The sequence below is a fragment of the Prionailurus viverrinus genome, chromosome E3 (genome assembly GCF_022837055.1).
Source record: "Prionailurus viverrinus isolate Anna chromosome E3, UM_Priviv_1.0, whole genome shotgun sequence".
NCBI lineage: Eukaryota > Metazoa > Chordata > Mammalia > Carnivora > Felidae > Prionailurus > Prionailurus viverrinus.
In genome coordinates this window covers 41517561-41534487 of record NC_062576.1, presented here as the reverse complement: position 1 = coordinate 41534487, position 16927 = coordinate 41517561, and the positions used below count along the sequence as shown (strand labels likewise).

The following is a 16927-nucleotide window of genomic DNA, read 5'->3' as shown; positions in this document are numbered from 1 at the left end:
CAGGGTTGGTGGGGTCCTCCAGGGCTGCCGGCCGTGCCTTTCTGACCTGATATATTGGCTGACAGTTGCTAAGCACCTGTTGTGCCAGGCTCTGGGCTGGCCCCGTCCTCCTCTTGGAGAGGATTCAGACTTGCCACAAACCAACCACTTCTCGGCCTCCCCTACCAGGTGCACAGCCTCCAAGTTTGGGTCCTCTCCACACCCCAGTTTAGTGGGCCCCCCAACTCACTGCCCCCATGGCCACTCAGGCCCTGGTCCTGCAGGCTCAGGGCCCTAGAGGCCTGAGCTTTGAGGCCAGCAGCTGAAGCCTGGAGATGATTGGTGTGTCGGGCTGGGCGCCCCAGGGTCCTAATCAGACAGAAGCAGGCAGGGAGGGTTCTGCTGGGCTGGGGTGGGCTGGGCCGGCAGGGGTGTGGCCTCTCACTGTCCCCCGTCCTCAGAGGCACCCCAGACGCCAAGCCTCTCGCAGCTTCTCTGGGCCTAACTGAGGTAAGGGAAAGCAGAGGAAGGACCACCCCTGAGGCGCCTAGGGGTGGCACGTGGCTGGGCTGGGAGCCTCCATACCCCTGGTCTCCTGCTCCCATGTAAGACTATGTCTTGGGCTGAACCTTCACTTTCTCCTCTGCAAGCTCTCCAAACTCATGGGTGGGGTGTGCTGGGAAGGTTCCAGACTGTGGTCAAGCCAGGAGAGCCTTCCTATGAGGAGAGACTCCTGTTACTTGAGCACAATGAGCAAATGAGGCCCCAAAGGGATGGGAGACGAGGGCTTCCTCTGAATCTGGGGCCCGGCTAGGCTCCCAGTTCCAGCGAGGGGACTCATCGGGAGGGGACAGTGCCTGGTCCAGTCTGTCACCGGGACGATGCCTCTGACAAGGTCCCTTTTCGTATGTACCAGCCCCTGTGAGTGGCAGGGTTATGTGGTCAATGTAAGGAAGCGTGTGCATTAAGTGCTCAGTAAATGTAATTTGTTGCTGCTGGTGTTGGTGGTATTGTTCCCTGGGGCAGGAGGGGCCAGGGACACCTCTGACAAGCAAACCAGATGGCCACAGCCTTCCTAGCCCACTTAGCCCTGGGGGAACATGGGGGCGCCCCTTTGCAGAGACCCCTTTGGAGGGGCCAGCCTGGGGCTGGGGAGGCAGCTCCTTTCGCAACCCCATGCAGGGCTTGGGGGTTGCTTTTCACCCTCGGAGGGTGGTGGCCCAGTGAGGTTGGGGACCCTCAAAAGCCAGGTCCGCTGGGTCCCTCAGATGAGAAAACGGGGGATGGGGGAGGTTTGGCAGCTGTGAGAAGTCGGGGTAAGGGAAGGCAGTGGTGTTGGGGGCACTGCGGGTAGACTGGATGGGGTACAAGAGCTGGGGAGGGGACATGAATGCCTTGGCGGGAGCGAGGATGCCGCATGAGGGGGACAAGGACGCCGCACAAGCCTGCCTCCGACTCCGGGGACTGGAACGTCGCGTGCGCGGAACGCTCGGGCGGGGCCGGCGGGCAGCTCGGGCGCCTTTGGGGGCCGGACCGTCGCGCGGCAACGCTGGGAGCCGGCGGAAATGGGGCTCGTGTCCCGCGGCACGGCCGCGGCGGGGCTGGGGGCTGGGGGCCGCGAGCGCTGTCGTCCGCTCGGGCCGGCCCGACGCGGTCCCCGACCCCATGCCGACCCCGCCGCCTGAGAGCGCGGCCCTGGGGAACAGCCGGTGAGCGTTCGGCGGGGGGAGGAGGGGGGACCGTGCGGTCTGACCTTGGGGCGCCGCCCCTCCCCCCGGGGCTGTGGGCCCCGACTCCCCGGGCGCGGCGGGACCGGGCGCGGGCGAGGCGGCGGAAGGGGCCCCGGTGGCTACCCCCAGCCCCCGCCCGGCCGGCGCGGGCCTGCCGCCGCTGGAGCCTCTGTTTCCTCATCCGTAGAGTGGGGCCCGGGAGGGGCGGCGGCGGGGCCGCGTGGGCGCCCTTCGCGGGGAGCCTTGGCTCAGCGCGCTCACCGCGGGCCGGCCGCGGCCCTGGGCCCTCCGGAAGGGCATTCAGGGTCAGCGAGCGGACCTCGGCACCTCCAGGCGTCCCTGACTGCGGGAAGGCGGCGCCTGGTGGCTCATTCGGTAGGGCAGGCGACTTGTTGTTGGGGGGGGGGGGGGGGGGGCAGTTCAAGCCCCACGTTGGGCTTAGAGCTTACTTAAAAAAAAAAATAAACCTAAAACCAGCATCGTAGATTGAGTTCTTCTGAAATGAGGCGTAGAAAGCAATGTGTACCCCATGCAAGAAAAACAAACAAACGAACTGTTGTTGGTTTTTTAAGCACAAACTACACGGAGTAAAAGTGAATGTTCCCGGATTATGGAGGAGCAGCGGTGGGGAGGCTTGTCAGAGGACGGCTCCAGCCAGCGAGCTGTCCCTGGCCAGTCCCGTCTGCACTTTTCCCCAGGGGCCGCTGGTGCCCAGGAGAGAAGGCAGTAGGCTTCCACCCTGTCAGGGAGACCCTGTGGGAGCAGGGCTGTCCCAGCCCCCCCCCGAGACCTGTCACCGGCCAGATCGGGAAGGGAACTCGCTGGCATTGTGAACACGAGGCCGCCCGGGCACGCGCCCTGGCTTTGTATTCCGGTCTTGAAAGAGCAGCGCTTTGCCCAAGTTACTGCCCTCCTCCCTCTGCACCTCTGCTATCGATTGCCTGGTCTTTCTTCTTTGTCTGGATGTCTGATCTGAGTAGACTTCTCTGTGTTCATCCCTCCCAGAGGCTGAGGTGGGGGTGCGGGTGGGGATTCGCCCCGTGATGTGTGAAGAGTTTTCTCTCTCTGCCCCATGGATAAGAACACCAGCTTCTGCCCTCTGCTCTTCGTCCTTCCACACGAGGAGCCTTTTCTTCCTTCTTAGGCAAACTTTGTAGATGAAGCGTAACGCACACAAAGAAAACGCACTCACCGTTTGTGCACAACTCAGTGAAGTTTCCCGAAGTGAAAACACCTTTGTTTCAACAGATGCACCTTTTCCTCCAGAGCATCTGTTCGCTGTTGGGCCGATTGTTGTTCTTTTCCGCCAGTAGCCGTGCGTAGTTTTCCTTAGGTCCTGTGAAAGGGGTCCCCAAGCAGGGCATGATGGTGTCCTTCGGCCAAGCTGGTGTATCTCAGTGGGCTGGCACTGAGAGGCCTAGGGTGGGATGTCTGGTCCCCCTGCTGGTCACCAAACCAGAGCTGCCGGGTTCCTCCCAGGTCTCACAGTGGCCCCTGTCAGGAGGATCAGGAAGATAAGTTGGCCTCGATGCCTTTGATAGTGGACGCAGGGATTTGGCCCCGGCTGCTCCAGGCCGTCTCCTGCCTGCACTTGCTGCTGGCTGCCCTCTCCGGTCGCCTGGTGAGGAGGGGGCGTTTGGGAGTCCTGCTGCTCTGCCCGGAAGGACCCTCTTCAGCTGGAACCCACAGCTGTGGGAAGCCCCCTTTACAACCTGCTGGAAGAGGCCTCTACCTTCCAGCCCCAGTCTGGGCCCCTGCAAGGGAGGAAAGCAGCCATACCAGTGATCTCTTGAGCCCTGGGCCTTTGTGTCTGCCGAAGGCCTTTCCCAGAGCCCCCCGACAGATAGGAGGAGGACGAAATGTCCTGCCATCCCAACACATATGTCCCCAAGGGCCTGGGGAACAGTGGGCTTAGTCCCAGACCTATGTGCCTCCCTCAGGTGTAGGCTCCAGCTTGGGGGTCTTAGCCCAGGGCGGCTGTTATGCCGCTCGTGCTGCCAAGGTTGGGGAAGTCAGTGCCTGAGAAGGAGCGTGCTCCAAGGTGAAGCCCTCAGTGCTCTGCTGGGTGAGGGCCTGCCGCCCGCCCGGTCTTATCTGGGAGGGGCTTTGCTGAGAGACCCACATCCCTGGCCAAGTTACCTCTGGGCAGGGCAAGGCTTGGAGTCTCCCAGAATTCAGGGGTTGCAGCCACTTGGGGCCGTGTGAAGGTTGTGAGAGGCCATGAAGACTTGTGCCCCCCAGCTAGACAGAAAACAACGGGGAGCCTGCCATTCTCCAGGGTCCCCATGTCTAGACAGCTGCCTAGCTCAACTGTGACCAGAGGGAACAGTCCCCCCACCAGGAACCCAGCCCCGATGCGACGGACAGGCGCAGCCGTAGGCAGTGGGGGGAGAGTCAGAGGAGTGGCCAGAGCCCCACAAGAGCAGCAAGGCTCCTCTGGTATATTCTGGGGCTCCCGTCCTGTGCCCACAGCCGCCAGCATGTGGTTTCCCTCAGCCCAGAAGTAATCTGTTTAAATTTTCATCTTTAGTCTCGCTGGCTTAGTGAGTAAATCAAGGTTCGTCAGATTTTCATCTGCATCTTTCATTGTTAATGAGATCTTGCATTTTTCCACATGCTACACGTAAAATACTCTCATCACTTTCCTTAAAAACAAGAAGTAAACCTTCACGTTCAGCCCTGCACACCCTTGTGAGTGGTACCGGGGTCGCGTAGCCTCGCCCCCTTTCGGCCTGCTTGTCTCTGAAAGGGGGGAAAGCGTTGCCCGGCCTGGGGTGGGGGTGGGGGCGGTACCCACGCGAGATGGGCAGCTGGGGTCGACGTGGCCCCGCGGCCGCGTGTGCGTGTCCGTCAGGGCGTCGTGGGGCGGCGGCGGCGGCGGCCCTGAGCGGGGTCTCTCCCCTCTCTTCCAGCGTGCCCGGTATGGTGCTCAAGGCCTTCTTCCCCACGTGCTGCGCCTCGGCCGACAGCGGCCTGCTGGTGGGACGGTGGGTCCCGGAGCAGACCAGCGCTGTGGTCCTGGCTGTGGTCCACTTTCCCTTCATCCCCATCCAGGTGAAGGAGCTCCTGGCTCGGGTGCAGCAGGCCAGCCAGGTGGGGGTGGCCGTGCTGGGCACCTGGTGCCACCGCCGGCAGGATGCCGAGGAGAGCCTGGGCCACTTCCTGGAGGGCCTGGGCGCCATCTTCTCCCATGAGCCCTGGCTCCAGCTGTGCCGGGAGAGGGGCAGCAAGTTCTGGAGCTGCAAGGCCACCCGCCGGCAGGCACCTACCTGCCCCGGTGCCCCCGGCGAGGACCAGGTCATGCTTGTCTTCTATGACCAGCGCAAGGTGCTGCTGTCCCAGCTGCACCCGCCCGTGGCCCTGCCTGACCACCAGGCTGGCGATGCCGTGGCCGGTGCTGGGGGCTTGGCTGCTGTCTTTGACACGGTGGCGCGCAGTGAGGAGCTCTTCCGAAGTGACCGGTTCGACGAGGGCCCCGTGCGGTTGAGCCACTGGCAGTCGGAGGGCGTCGAGGCCAGCATCCTCGCGGAGCTGGCGAAGCGGGCGTCGGGGCCCATCTGCCTGCTGCTGGGCGGCCTGCTGTCACTTGTCTCAGCCGCCAGCGCCTGCCGGTAAGTGCCCCTGGGGCCGGGACGGGAGGAAGTCCGGCCCCTGAGCCGTAGCCCAGCCCTCTCTGGGTATGTCTGAGGCTGCCTGAGTGCTGGTTGCTGTCCGTGCCCCTTGCTCCCTGGGTAGAGCATGCCTCCTCAGCAGCGTCTGGCTGCATGGGACCCCGCTGAGTAGGGGGCCAGAGTGGACTTCAGGTGGCTCGGTCCCCTACACGGGCAGTCAGGCCATGAGCAGGCCCAGGTGGTTGCCACCCGAGGGCTGGTGTTTGCCCTGCCTGGTGCCTAGGACTTGTTTGTCCTGGAAGCCTTCGGGTCCCACCCACTTGCCTGGCCCTGGCAGGGCTGGGGCCCGCTCGCTGGGGGCCGTGTGTCTGGGATGGTGGTCCCTAGCCTTGGCTGTTCTCCACAGTGGCCTGGGCTACTCCTGGCTGCAGGCCTGGCCGAGGGATTTATAAAAAATCCTTGAGGGCCCTGGGGAATGCTGGCACCCCTCCCCCTGTGAGAAGCTGGCTCCCCCATGGCGCCCCCCACCTAGGTCCTGGGGTTCTGGCTGTTGGGTCTGGGGACTGGCTTCACCTCCTCACCGAGGGCTGTGGAGTGCTCTCGCCTGTGCTGGCAGAGAGCCCTTGGCGGCCGTGTGTGGACAGCACCTTGGGTTGAGGGCTGCAGGGGATCTGGACACGAAGGGCGGGTTTCGGATCTTCACTACTCCCTGGAACGAATGACAGGAAAGTGTGTGTCAGCCAAAGTACGGTTTTGGGGAGAGACGGTCCTTAGCTTTTATCAGCTTTCAGAGGACTCAAGAAAGGTTAACAGTGGCTCGTGTGCCCCAAATCCTGATTAGCCCATCGGGTTAGAGCACAGGGACGGTCATGCGAGGCAGAGCTGTTACTGTGCAGAAGGGCAGCCCCCTCTTCCCCTTGGGCAGCCCCAGGGGCGCTGGCGGGGCCCTGGCCGCCCACGGCTGGTGTGAGCCTCGGGGAAACAGCTGTGCAGGAGGGGGTCTCTTGTGCAGACAGTGCGGGGCCGCCTTCCAGCTGACTGGAGTTCAGGAGGGATGTGCTGAGCACGTCTGGCTCCTGGAGTTGGCTCGGAACGGCTCGAAGACCTCCTCCTTCCTCCCGAGGGCCCGGCACTCGGCTCGTTGGCGGCTCCGCGCCCTTCAGGCTCCTGATGGCGGCAGCAGGGACTCAGGTTCGAAGTGGAGACTCTTGAGTGTAGCCGAGTTCCGACAGGGCACTTTGCTCACAAACGTCTCCCCTCAACGTCCCACTGTCTGCAGAAGCATCTCAGTGCTTCCTTTGCCTTGTGAGAAATCAGTCTCGTGGGGCAGCCCTGGCAGCCTGGAGACCCTCGATGAGGGTCACCCGTCCAGCGGGGCGAGGCGCTGGGTGGCTGGACAGCACATTCTCTCCACTCCTGGGCCAAGGTCTTGGCGCTTGGCCTTGGGTGTCCCTCAGGTCACTGCTTTGTGAGGAGGTCAGGTTCCCAGTTAACGTCCGTGAGTGCGTCATGACCCTCGCCGGGCTGTCCGCCTGTGCCCCCCGCCATGTGCCTGTGCTGCCGAGTTCGGGAGTGTGGCCATCGGTGTTCGGGGGCTTCCAGGGCCTTGCGTCGAGCCTGGTGACGGCACCAGCCAAGGGGGCCCTCGGCCCTTGGCCGACAGGGAACCCCAGCTGAAGATCCACCTCTCGGTTCCTCCATAGGGTGTTCCAGCTGTGGCCCCTGTCCTTTATCTGGAGCAAGCTCTCCACATGTGAGCAGCTCAGGCACCGGCTGGAGCAGCTCACCTTTGTCTTCAGCACCCAGAAGGCCGAGAACCCCACCCAGCTGATGAGGTGCTGGGTCTCCACCACAGCTGCTGGTCATGCCACCAACCCGTGCCCCCCGCCCACTTCTCTACACCCAGCCCATCCACAGTGACCCTTTCAGGGCCGGCCCCCTCACCGCCCGCCCCGTCGGACCCCTCCCAGAAAGGCCCCCTCCTTCCAGAAAGGCCCCCTCACCACCAGCCCCGTCGGACCCCTCCTTCCAGAAAGGCCCCCTCACCACTCACTCCCTCCCGTCGGGCTCCTCCTTTGGGCTGGTCCCCTCACCACCCACCCTGTGGGGCTCCTCCTTCCAGAAAGGCCAACGTGCTTGTCTCTGTGCTTCTTGACGTGGCCCTTGGTCTTGCGCTGCTATCTTGGCTTCACGGGAAGGACCGGATCGGCCACCTGGCAGAGGCGCTCGTCCCCGTGGCTGATGTGAGTCGGTTGGGGGAGCCTGGCGTGTCCCAGGGGTGACTTGGTTGGGGGAGCCCAGTGTGTCCCAGAGTTGGAGGTGGGGCCCTTCCTGGGGGCGGCAGAGGCCCATCCGCCGGCCAGAGCACCATTGCCCTTTCCCTCTGTGGGGCCTGTAAGCAGCCCTTGTCCTTGACCCCAGACGGGTCCCATCCCTGGCTCCTGGCTTGGGCGCTCTGCACAGAAAGCATCGCGGAAACCTTGCGTGTGTCCAGGGCTGTCTGTGTGCGCTCAGGCTCGGGCCTCACACCCTGTGGCAGTCAGGCCACTCGCACTGCTGATTCTGCAGTTCCCATGCTGAGTGCTGGGGGCCCAGCTTGTCCGTGGGGCTCCCTCCTCTCCTTCCACGGCCCTCCTCTCAGCTTCTACCCTGCTGCTCGTTTATGCTGGCGCCGAGCCTTCGGCTTCTCTGCCTCCCCTCCTCAGAGCCACAGGCCCTGTCACTCCTGTCGGGGAGCTTGTCTCCCTGCTTAGAGCAGTCCCTCTGGCCCCTTGGGCCTCCCCCACGCCTCTGCCAGTGGCCTGCTGGCCCCGGTGTGGTCCCTGTGCGTGCCACCCCTGCCACTGCCACCGGCATCAGTTGCAGCTGTGCTCTGGGCCTGCTTGTGGGCAGGAGCCCTCACAGGCCGGGAGCCCCCATGGCTTCTCTGGGAGACCTGGTCCGAGAGGAACAGAGCAAGGAGGGCCTGGCGGCTGGAAAGGTGGCTTGGTCGCTTCACCTTGCTTGTCCATGCTCTGCCTCTTGGCCGCTTCATCTTGGATCTCCCTTTTGCAGAATTGCGCAGAAATATAAATATTTAATTTAAGAATGAAAGCTCCTTCCTGCCGCCTAGCTCTTATCCTTTAAATATTAGATAAGCTCTATTTATAAAGAATGCTTTGTTTCTCTCCTCACTGCCCCTGACATGGCTGAGGCTTTCATAGGCCCGCACAGTGGGCAGGAGGGGGGTGACAGGTCGGTGACTGTGGGGCAGTCACCGCTGTGGTCTCAGCATTGCTGATAAGGCTGAGGGTCCTCAGGCCTGTGCTCTGGGACGGGCACAGCGCTTGGACATTGGCTTCCTCCGTGGGCAACCAGGATGCAGGTCACCTTCCCTGCTTGCCTGTGTCCGTGCCGTCTCTGGCCCTTGCTCACTTTAGTCGATGACTCACGTCTCATCCATCCTTTTCTCCCGGGAACTCTCTGGCCTTCTCACTGGCACCTGGGCCCCTGATGGGCTCGATACCCTTCAGGATTACCTGAGGGCACCCGCCCAGGGCAGGCCTGGGCCTCTGCAGCACCAGGTGGTGGGGTGGGGTCCTCAGCAGAGGGGCACTGTAGACCCGTGGGCTCCCCCTACAAGGTTCACGGTGAGCTGGGGTCTGTCCCTCATCTGGGCATGTGGGGCTGAGTGCTCCGGTGGGCCCAGTGGCGGGAGGGTTGGAATGCGGGAAAGGGTGGTGGCCATTCGGGCCCCCATGTCCAGAGGGCCAGGGGAAGACTGTCAGCCTTGTAGGCTTTGCCTCTCAGCAGGTCCCAGAGCATCTGCGAAGAGGGTTTCCCTGGCCAGACAAGCATGGGAAAGCTTGTGTGCCCGTCATGTTAGGAGACACCTGGAGGGAGGCACCCAGACTACCTTGTCCCTGCCCAGATGGGCTGGCCGTGGTGGGGTGCAGCTGACAGACTGTGTGCCCCTCCTGCATCCTTCCAGCACGTGGCCGAGGAGCTCCAGCATCTCCTGCAGTGGCTGATGGGAGCACCTGCTGGGCTGAAGATGAACCGGGCGCTGGACCAGGTCCTCGGCCGCTTCTTCCTATACCATCTGCATCTGTGGATCAGTGAGTGGCAGCTCCCCCTGGCCCCAGTGACCACCCCCCCCCCCCCCAGCTCGGCTTCTGAAGCCTGTGCACCCAGGGGACAGCCCTGGCTGAGTGGGGCCCCACCCATCCCCTTGGTCCCTGCTTTCCTCCCTCTTGGTGCTGTGTGTGTGTGTGTGTGTGTGTGTGTGTGTGTGTGTGTGTGTGTCCCTGCTCTACCAGGCCGGCTGCTCGGCCAGGAGACGGCCAGGAAGGAGAGCAGTCTGGCAGCCTCAGGCGCGCCTTGTCCGTGAGGAACTGGGGGGGTCAGGACCCATAGCTGACCGTCCCCCATCCCACCAGGCTACATCCACCTCATGTCCCCCTTCATCGAGCGCATCCTGTGGCACGTGGGCCTCTCGGCCTGCCTGGGCCTGACGGTCGCCCTGTCCATCCTGTCAGACATCATCGCTCTCCTCACCTTCCACATCTACTGCTTCTACGTCTACGGCGCCAGGTGGGCGTGTGCTCCCCGCTCGTGAGCGCCCTGGACGCTTGCCGGGCCCGGGGGGGCTCCCGGGGTGGCCCAGAGCCCTGGCCCTGATGCTGCCCGTGTCCCTCCCGCAGGCTGTACTGCCTGAAGATCTGTGGCCTGTCCTCGCTCTGGCGTCTGTTCCGGGGGAAGAAGTGGAATGTTCTGCGCCAGCGGGTGGACTCCTGCTCCTATGACCTGGACCAGGTACTGGGCAGGACTGCAGGGGAGGGGCACCCCTCCAGGGGGCCGGCGGGACCCATAGCCGACTGCCCCCCGAGCTCCAGTCCATCCGGTCCTCTAAACGGCTCGGCCAGTGTAGCTGCTTGGCACCCTGATGGGGTGACCACACTCCTGTCCGTGGCTCACCTCACCTGCCAAGGGTCGGCACGGACGCTGGGGAACGTGAGGAGCCTGCAAGGGGCAGGGTGCATACGGAGCCTCAGATAGCACGGGACCTTGCCCCAGGCGGGAGGTGGACGCTGCTCTGGGGAGGGTGCCGGACCCGCGGGAGCCGCTGGATGGCAGGGCATGGAGGTGACCTAGGCTCAGGGCCTGCCTCTGGCTTTTCCCGTAGCTTAGACCTGGCACATGGACCCTGCGTGCTGCCCTCCAAGGCCTACTTTTGCTGCCCCAAATTCACCACCCGCCCGCTTCTGGTGTATGTGCTCATGTCCTGCTGGCTGGTTCTGTCCGCCCGAGTCTGGAGGGCACGTGGACACGTCCCTCCCAGTACTGGAGAAAGCTGTCCTGAGCAGCTTTCCCTGACTTGTCTCAGGAAGCCAGAGTGTCCCAGCGGCAGGCGTCCCTTTTCTGCTCGGTTACCGGATGGGTCTGGTGGGGACGGGGCTGTTCCCGGCGTGGGGCTCTTGCTGAAGCTAATGGTGGTGTCCTTTCTCCCTGCAGCTGTTCATCGGGACCTTGCTCTTCACCATCCTGCTCTTCCTCCTGCCCACCACGGCCCTGTACTACCTGGTGTTCACCCTGGTGAGCCGAGGGGCTCGCGGCCTGGGAGGGCCTTGGCCACGGCACCTGGCCAAGCCGGCCGATGGGCCTCGCCCACAGTGCTTGGGGGTGATGAGTGTGTGCTCTGCCTGCCGTCTGTCCCCGCAGTCCATGGAGGGTGTGGCTCTCCTATGCTCTCCGGACACTGTGTGCTGGGCCCTACCCTCGGGGGACAAGCGGCAGGGCGCAGGACTCAGGGGCGTGGCACCCAGGTGGCCCACGCCGAGGGGAGGGGATGGTGGTGTGTTTCCCTGGGCTCAGCCACTCCCGCTCGCGGCCCCCTGCCTCCTCATACCTGGGCCTTAGGATCTGGGTGGGAACTGCGCCCTCCCCGGGGGTTCCAAGCTCCTGGTCGCCCTTGGTCGTGGCCCGGGACCCTCCCTGCTGCTCTGCTCCTGGGCGTGCGGCGTGGCTCTGAGCGCTGTCTGTGCTGTAGCTCCGGCTCCTGGTGGTGGCCGTGCAGGGCCTGATCCATGTGCTCGTGGACCTCATCAACTCCCTGCCACTGTACTCCCTCGGCCTCCGGCTCTGCCGGCCTTACAGGCTTGCAGGTGGGTCCGTGTGCTGCTGGAAGCAGTAGTGTGGGGCATGGGGGCGGCTGGTGGGGGAGGGCAGAGACCCCTGGTGTCCACCGGGCCAGCTGCCTGCAGCGAGCTGGAGGGAGACCCACCTCGCCCTCGGGTTTAGAGGCTGCAGAGGCGACCTTTCCTCTTTCTCACCCTTTCCTGCGACGAGTGTGAGATTTGCCCTGAGGTCTGTGTGTAGTAGTGTAGGTGGCACCTGAACGTGGCTCAGAAAAGTGTCCCCGTGTGCTTGTGTGTGACTGTGTGTGCCTGCTCATGCCCTTCAGCCTCGGAGAGGACAGGCCAGGGCGGAGACTGCTGGGCTGGCCAGATCTGTGAGATAGGAGCCTCGCCCCACCCCACAGACCACTGCCCACCGGGACAGTACCCACCGTCCCAGCTGCTCCTGGCTGTGCCCCCTGCAGCTGGCTGCCCCTGTTTTCATGATGACACCAACCACTAGGTTGGCCAGATGCCCCTGAGGGGAGGCTATCCCCGTGGCAGGCCCAGGGAGGCAGACCAAACCGGTCACAGCATCGTGAGTTAGCCAGTCCCGTTCAGGGGCTTTGCGCACGTCAGGGAACACGGGGAGGGCAAACCTGGCCCTGTGTCCGGTTTGCAGCTCAGCCCCCACACCAAGCTCAAGCAGCCTCTTCCAGCCCGTTGAGGGCCAGAGGACTTGAACCTGCATGTTCCGTGGGCTTTGGGCCTAACATCGGCCTACTAGGTACCCTTGAGTTCCCTTTCCAGACCACTTCCCCTGCAGGCCCCCAGGTGGCCCATGCCAGGGGCTCCAGCCTCTGCCCATACTTTCTTGCCAAGACCAGGCTGGTGAAGAGCCTGAGACCCAGGGTCTCCCTCCCCTGGCCCACAGCTCGTGGCCAGAGCTGAGTTGTTTTAACTTCACATAAAAACCCACAGATGCTGCTGCTTTCTCTCCTTTTCACTGAGTTTGCCTTGGGGCCTCTTCATCAATTGATAATTAGCTCCTGCTTCTCTTTTTAAGAACTTTCTGCCTTGGGAATTCTCAGGCTTAGGAGCTCACACTGTAGGCCAGGGGCATGGTGGATTCCCAAGTCGGCCACGCACACAGAATTTAGAAGACCTTTAGATGCTGGGAGGGTGGCCACAACCCAGCAAGCACCCCGTCCATCCTGTGGGACAGCCCAGCCCAGCCCGCATCCCGTTTGGAAAGCAGCACAGCCCGTGCCCCCGATGCCCAGCTGACTCTTCCCTGGCTCCCAGACACGCAGCTTCTGCCTTTCGGTGAAGTTCTGTGGAGGCTTTGATTCCGGCCAGGCAGCCAGCCCAGAGACAGACGGGAAGGTTGGGGCTGGGCTGGGGGCGGGCGAGCCTGTGGCGCCACCGGGGCTGTCCTCAGCCTTCTGAGTGCCACCGGAGGTGCAGGGCCCTCTGCCCGCACCCACCCGCCTGTGCTGACACAGAGGAGAGGGAGGCCTGGGAGGCTGTCTGCAGGCCGTGGGCCTTGGGTGGGGCTGGGGGGCTCCGCCCTCCCTCACAGCCACCTTGCCCTTCCTGCAGCCGGCGTGAAGTTCCGAGTCCTGGAGCATGAAGCTGATAGGCCCCTCCGCCTCTTGATGCAGGTGAGGCCTCTGCGCACCCCTCACGCCGCTGCCAGTGGACTGACCCGGCACCCACCTGCCGTGGTGTTGCCCAGATTCGGGGGCAGCTGGGATCTCATCCCTCTGTGCTTCCGTGGGTGTAGGGCTGCAGGGTGCAGCAGAGCTGATGGGTGGGGCCCAAGGGGAGGCTCCCTCACCTCCGAGACATCTGGGCACTGTGACCCCCTCTGCCTGGAACCTCCTTCGGCAGGACCCTGGATGGGATCCCTTGTGCTATGTCAGATGCTTTCAGCCACGCAGGGCTCCTGCCTGCTGGGCCTTGCACCCTTGGTTCCTGCCCTGGGTCCCACGGGCTCTCATTCCAGGTGGACAAGGACAGACTTGGTGAAGGCCTCGGGACACACAGGCCTTTCCTCTTGGGCTCTTTTCTCGGAAACAGCCCCTTTGGCCTGTGGGAGGGAGTAGGTGGGTGGCTACTGGCTGCTGGGGGGCGGGGTGGTTGGCCTGAGGGCCACATCTCAGGGACAGTCAGATACTGAGGCAGCCAGCCTGTGTGGTGTTCTCGGGGTGGGGCGGTGTGTTCCCAGACCACTTGCGAGGCTCCTGCGAGGGTAAGTCCTGCAGTAGAGGGGTCTGTACCCCTCCAGTCCGGCCCACCTCCCCTCCCTGAAGCCTATCTCGAGGAGGGCATGCCCGTCTCGGCCGGAGTGTTCCCTTTTGAGCCGCTCACGCCACCCCTGGGTGCTGCAGAGAGGGCACGACTGGGCAGCGCCGGCTCTGACACGGGCACGATTGACAGCCCGGTGCGCTGGGGGCTGTGTGCTGGCTGACCACCGCCCTCGTGCTTTCAGATAAACCCCCTGCCCTTCAGTCACGTGATACGCACCTACCGCCTCCCCAGCTGTGGCTGCCACCCCACCCACTCCTGGGGCTCCCTGTGCCGCAAGCTTTTCTTCGGGGAGCTCATCTACCCCTGGAGGCAGAAAGGGGACAAGCGGGACTGACGGACCCTGGCCACCGGCCCGCCCGGCACCGCCACACGGCCACAGTCAGCCCTCCACCCTGCCGGGGAACGCTGACTGTCAGGACGGCATGCATCCGTGCAGTTTGCCTTCTGTGCCCCCGGTTGTCTGAGGCCTCTACATCTGCCCCTGGCTCCGAGGCTGCAGGGTGCTGAGCAGGAGGTCACAGGGGCAGCCAGCTGGGCCAGCAGGCCCGTGCTTCATCGCTAGCAGTGTTTGCCTCGGGACCCGCCTCCTGACCTGCTGGGATGGCATCGGCAACCCGGTGCCCCCCAGCCCCCGGGGGCCTGCCCAGGAGCCCTGCTCTGCCCCTCCCATCACACCCAGACTCTGGGAGGGGTTTGTGGGCCTCTACCCCTGACCACCACGGCCACTGCCAACGGGGCAAGCTGGCAGCTCTCCCTGTCGGGAGGTGGAGGGACCCCTCCCGGGATGCGCTCAACGGTCCTTGAGGCAGACCCCCAGCATCCCGTCCTTGGGGGTTGCTCCAGGGTCCCCAGAACCAGCAGCCCCGGTGGCCCCGAGCCCTCTGAGAAGCCGGCAGCACTGCCCTCGGAGCCTGGACCACACAAGGGTTTGCTTGATGCCACCCGGAGAGGTTGTCCCGCAGGGGGAGCTGCCACAGGCCTTCGGGTCTCCCTGTGTGAAGCCGGGCCACGCGGGTGCCCGGAGCCGCCTTGCCAGAGACCAGACAGCCATTCGTCCTGCCGCCCTGTCCCTACCCCACACCCCTGCGGGAACAGGCCCCTTGGCCAAATACCATCTCCCTCACTGACGTCGCACAGAAGCAGGCAGCTCCTAGAGAGACACGTTTGTGGTCTCCATTGTGTGTGTGGCGGGGGGGTAGGGGGCAGCATTCAGGCCGCGTCTGCCTGCCGGCTGACGTGGCATCTGACTATGGGCGCGAGCCCCACAATCCCCAGGGGGAGAAAGACTGTACGTGCGGATGGCATCGTCTGTGTTTTGTCCTCCTGGAGTTGTTTGTGCTCGTGCCGTAGCCCGAGCAGGAGAAGGGGCAGCGGTCTCTGTTCATTGTGGGCACTTGGGCCTGTCCACCTCTGCCACCTGCACTCCTTGGCTGCGGGCCACAGCGGGGAGCCCCTGGGGGAGTTCCCAGCAGCTTGGCATGTGACGGGACAGGTCCTGGCTCTGCCTTTTTCTGCTGAGACAATAAAACTTCCCACCCGTTTGGAGCGTACCCTCTACCTTCCCATCTCCACACGGGCAGTGGGTCTGAGGAGGCACCCCACCTCCATCGTGACGGTGGTGGGGCTGAGGTGAGGTTCCCCTTCTCCTGGGGTGGTAGGACAGCTGGCCCCCATTGTTTTTCCTACGGTGTCTGTGACACCCGTTTCTTGTTCGATGCCAGCCTGGGGAGCAGTGGGCACACCATCCCCTGAAGCAGGCCTCCCTGCGGGTCTGGCAGGTGGGTATGGAAGTTCTGGCCCCTTGAAGATGTCCTGGCATGGATGGGTGGACCCAGGATCACTCACTCTCTGGTTTTGGCCTTGCCCTGGTATGAATGAGAGGGCTGAGGGTAGGGGTGCAGGCCTCCCTGGGGCAGGGGTGAGCCGCCCTGGCTCTGATGAATAGATCACCTCAAACCTGTGGACTCCTCGCAGGGCAGGGATCCTGCCTGCCTCACTCTACTCATCCTGCAGCCTTGAGGGACCCTCGGCTGGCCGCCTGTGCGCCTGCCGTCCTGGCTTTGCAGGGAAGGGCTAAAGTCCGGAGAGGTCCGTCAGCACCTCCCAGTGCTGTGCCTCCACTAACGGGTCAGCAGAGGCTGGATGGGGAGCCCTACGAGGCCCCTGTGGGTTCTTGTGGTGCCTTTCTGGTCTGAGGCAGGTCGGTGAGAGGTCAGGGGTGGGGAGTGGTGCGGGAACCCAGTGGAGGGCCCAGAGCCTCCGAGGAGTTTGCTCAGGTCTGTCCCCAGGCCCCCAGAGCCTGCTGAGAAAAGCCTCCACCACCCGTCTTTCTTGCCAGCAGATGCCAAAACTCGAGATCATGTGGGGCCCACCGCCTCTCCTCTCGGGGCTCTGCCCAGCCCATGGGACGGTGGTGGCCACTTGACAGGCCATGCCTGGCAGCTGTCCCCCTCTGCCCGGCTGCCTCCCCACCTCCTGAGGGCAGCACTGGTCGCTCCAGCCGCTGCAGCCACCAGGAGATGCTACCTGCACCTCCCAGGCTGCTCCCATCCTCCCAAGAACAGCCTTCTTCTGTGGACGGCCTTGTCCTCACCCCAGGTCTCTTACCACCTCTGCCACGCTGACCGGGGCAGAGCCCTGTGCTCCAGCTTCCCTGAGGCTGGATCGCAGGTCGCCCCGAGAAGTGGACATTTGCCTTCCATTCAGGGCCACTGCTTCCCGCTCCGGTTCTCACGGCTGGAAGACAGCGGCCTCAAGCACATCAGTCAGGAGATGAGCTCAGAGAGGGAGGGTGACTAGTTGAAGGCCACACAGCGGGCAGGTCTGAGCCCCACAGTGTCTCCGCACCGGCCCCTCCTGTGTTTGGAAGCTCCCTGTGTTGACATATTTCAAACTTACAGAAACACAGTGCACAGTACTGTCTGGCACCCTGAGCCACACTCCCCATCGTTCACACTGTGCCACTTTGGGTTTTGTATTGTGCCATATTTTTTTCCAAACAATTTGATTGTCACTTGCCCTTAATTTTGCCCCTAAAATGTCCAGTGTGTACCTTGCAGCCACAGCACAGCGAGGGGAGTCGATTAGCATGGGCGGGCCCCTTGCTGGGTGCCCCCAGGTGACCTCTGCAGTAGCCTGTCCTCCCCCCCCAACTCCTCCGCCCCCCCCTCCCCCCGTCCCTGCCACACACTCGCTGTGC

At 63.7% G+C, this 16927-nt stretch overlaps 1 protein-coding gene across 3 annotated transcripts; it reads left to right on the top strand.

The window, feature by feature from the left end:
* Nucleotides 1–357: 357 nt before the first annotated feature.
* On the top strand, nucleotides 358–15269 carry PIGQ (phosphatidylinositol glycan anchor biosynthesis class Q). Of its 3 annotated transcripts, none has more exons than XM_047838994.1 (11): nucleotides 358–489; nucleotides 4622–5320; nucleotides 7024–7155; nucleotides 7443–7563; nucleotides 9291–9417; nucleotides 9739–9892; nucleotides 10003–10114; nucleotides 10814–10894; nucleotides 11349–11463; nucleotides 13018–13079; nucleotides 13910–15269. In XM_047838994.1, exons 2-11 carry the CDS (start codon nucleotides 4632–4634, stop codon nucleotides 14060–14062), a joined length of 1746 nt encoding a protein of 581 aa, XP_047694950.1. In that variant the 5' UTR covers nucleotides 358–489; nucleotides 4622–4631; the 3' UTR covers nucleotides 14063–15269. The 3 variants fall into 3 exon arrangements, 2 of the variants coding, with proteins under 2 accessions (XP_047694950.1, XP_047694949.1); XM_047838993.1 differs by lacking the exon at nucleotides 358–489 and adding an exon at nucleotides 1388–1688; XR_007147829.1 differs by lacking the exons at nucleotides 358–489; nucleotides 13910–15269 and adding an exon at nucleotides 1383–1688 and having other exon boundaries at nucleotides 9739–9877; nucleotides 10043–10114.
* The last annotated feature ends 1658 nt before the right edge of the window (nucleotides 15270–16927 follow it).

What these genes read in the sequence shown, in the direction of transcription:
- PIGQ (XM_047838993.1), top strand. Translation starts at nt 1,390, where the DNA reads ATGCCGCATGAGGGGGACAAGGACGCCGCACAAGCCTGCCTCCGACTC. An exon ending in CCATCTGCATCTGTGGATCA is followed by an intron (nt 9,418 to 9,738) that starts GTGAGTGGCAGC and finishes CCATCCCACCAG; the next exon opens with GCTACATCCACCTCATGTCC. An exon ending in CCCTCCGCCTCTTGATGCAG is followed by an intron (nt 13,080 to 13,909) that starts GTGAGGCCTCTG and finishes TCGTGCTTTCAG; the next exon opens with ATAAACCCCCTGCCCTTCAG.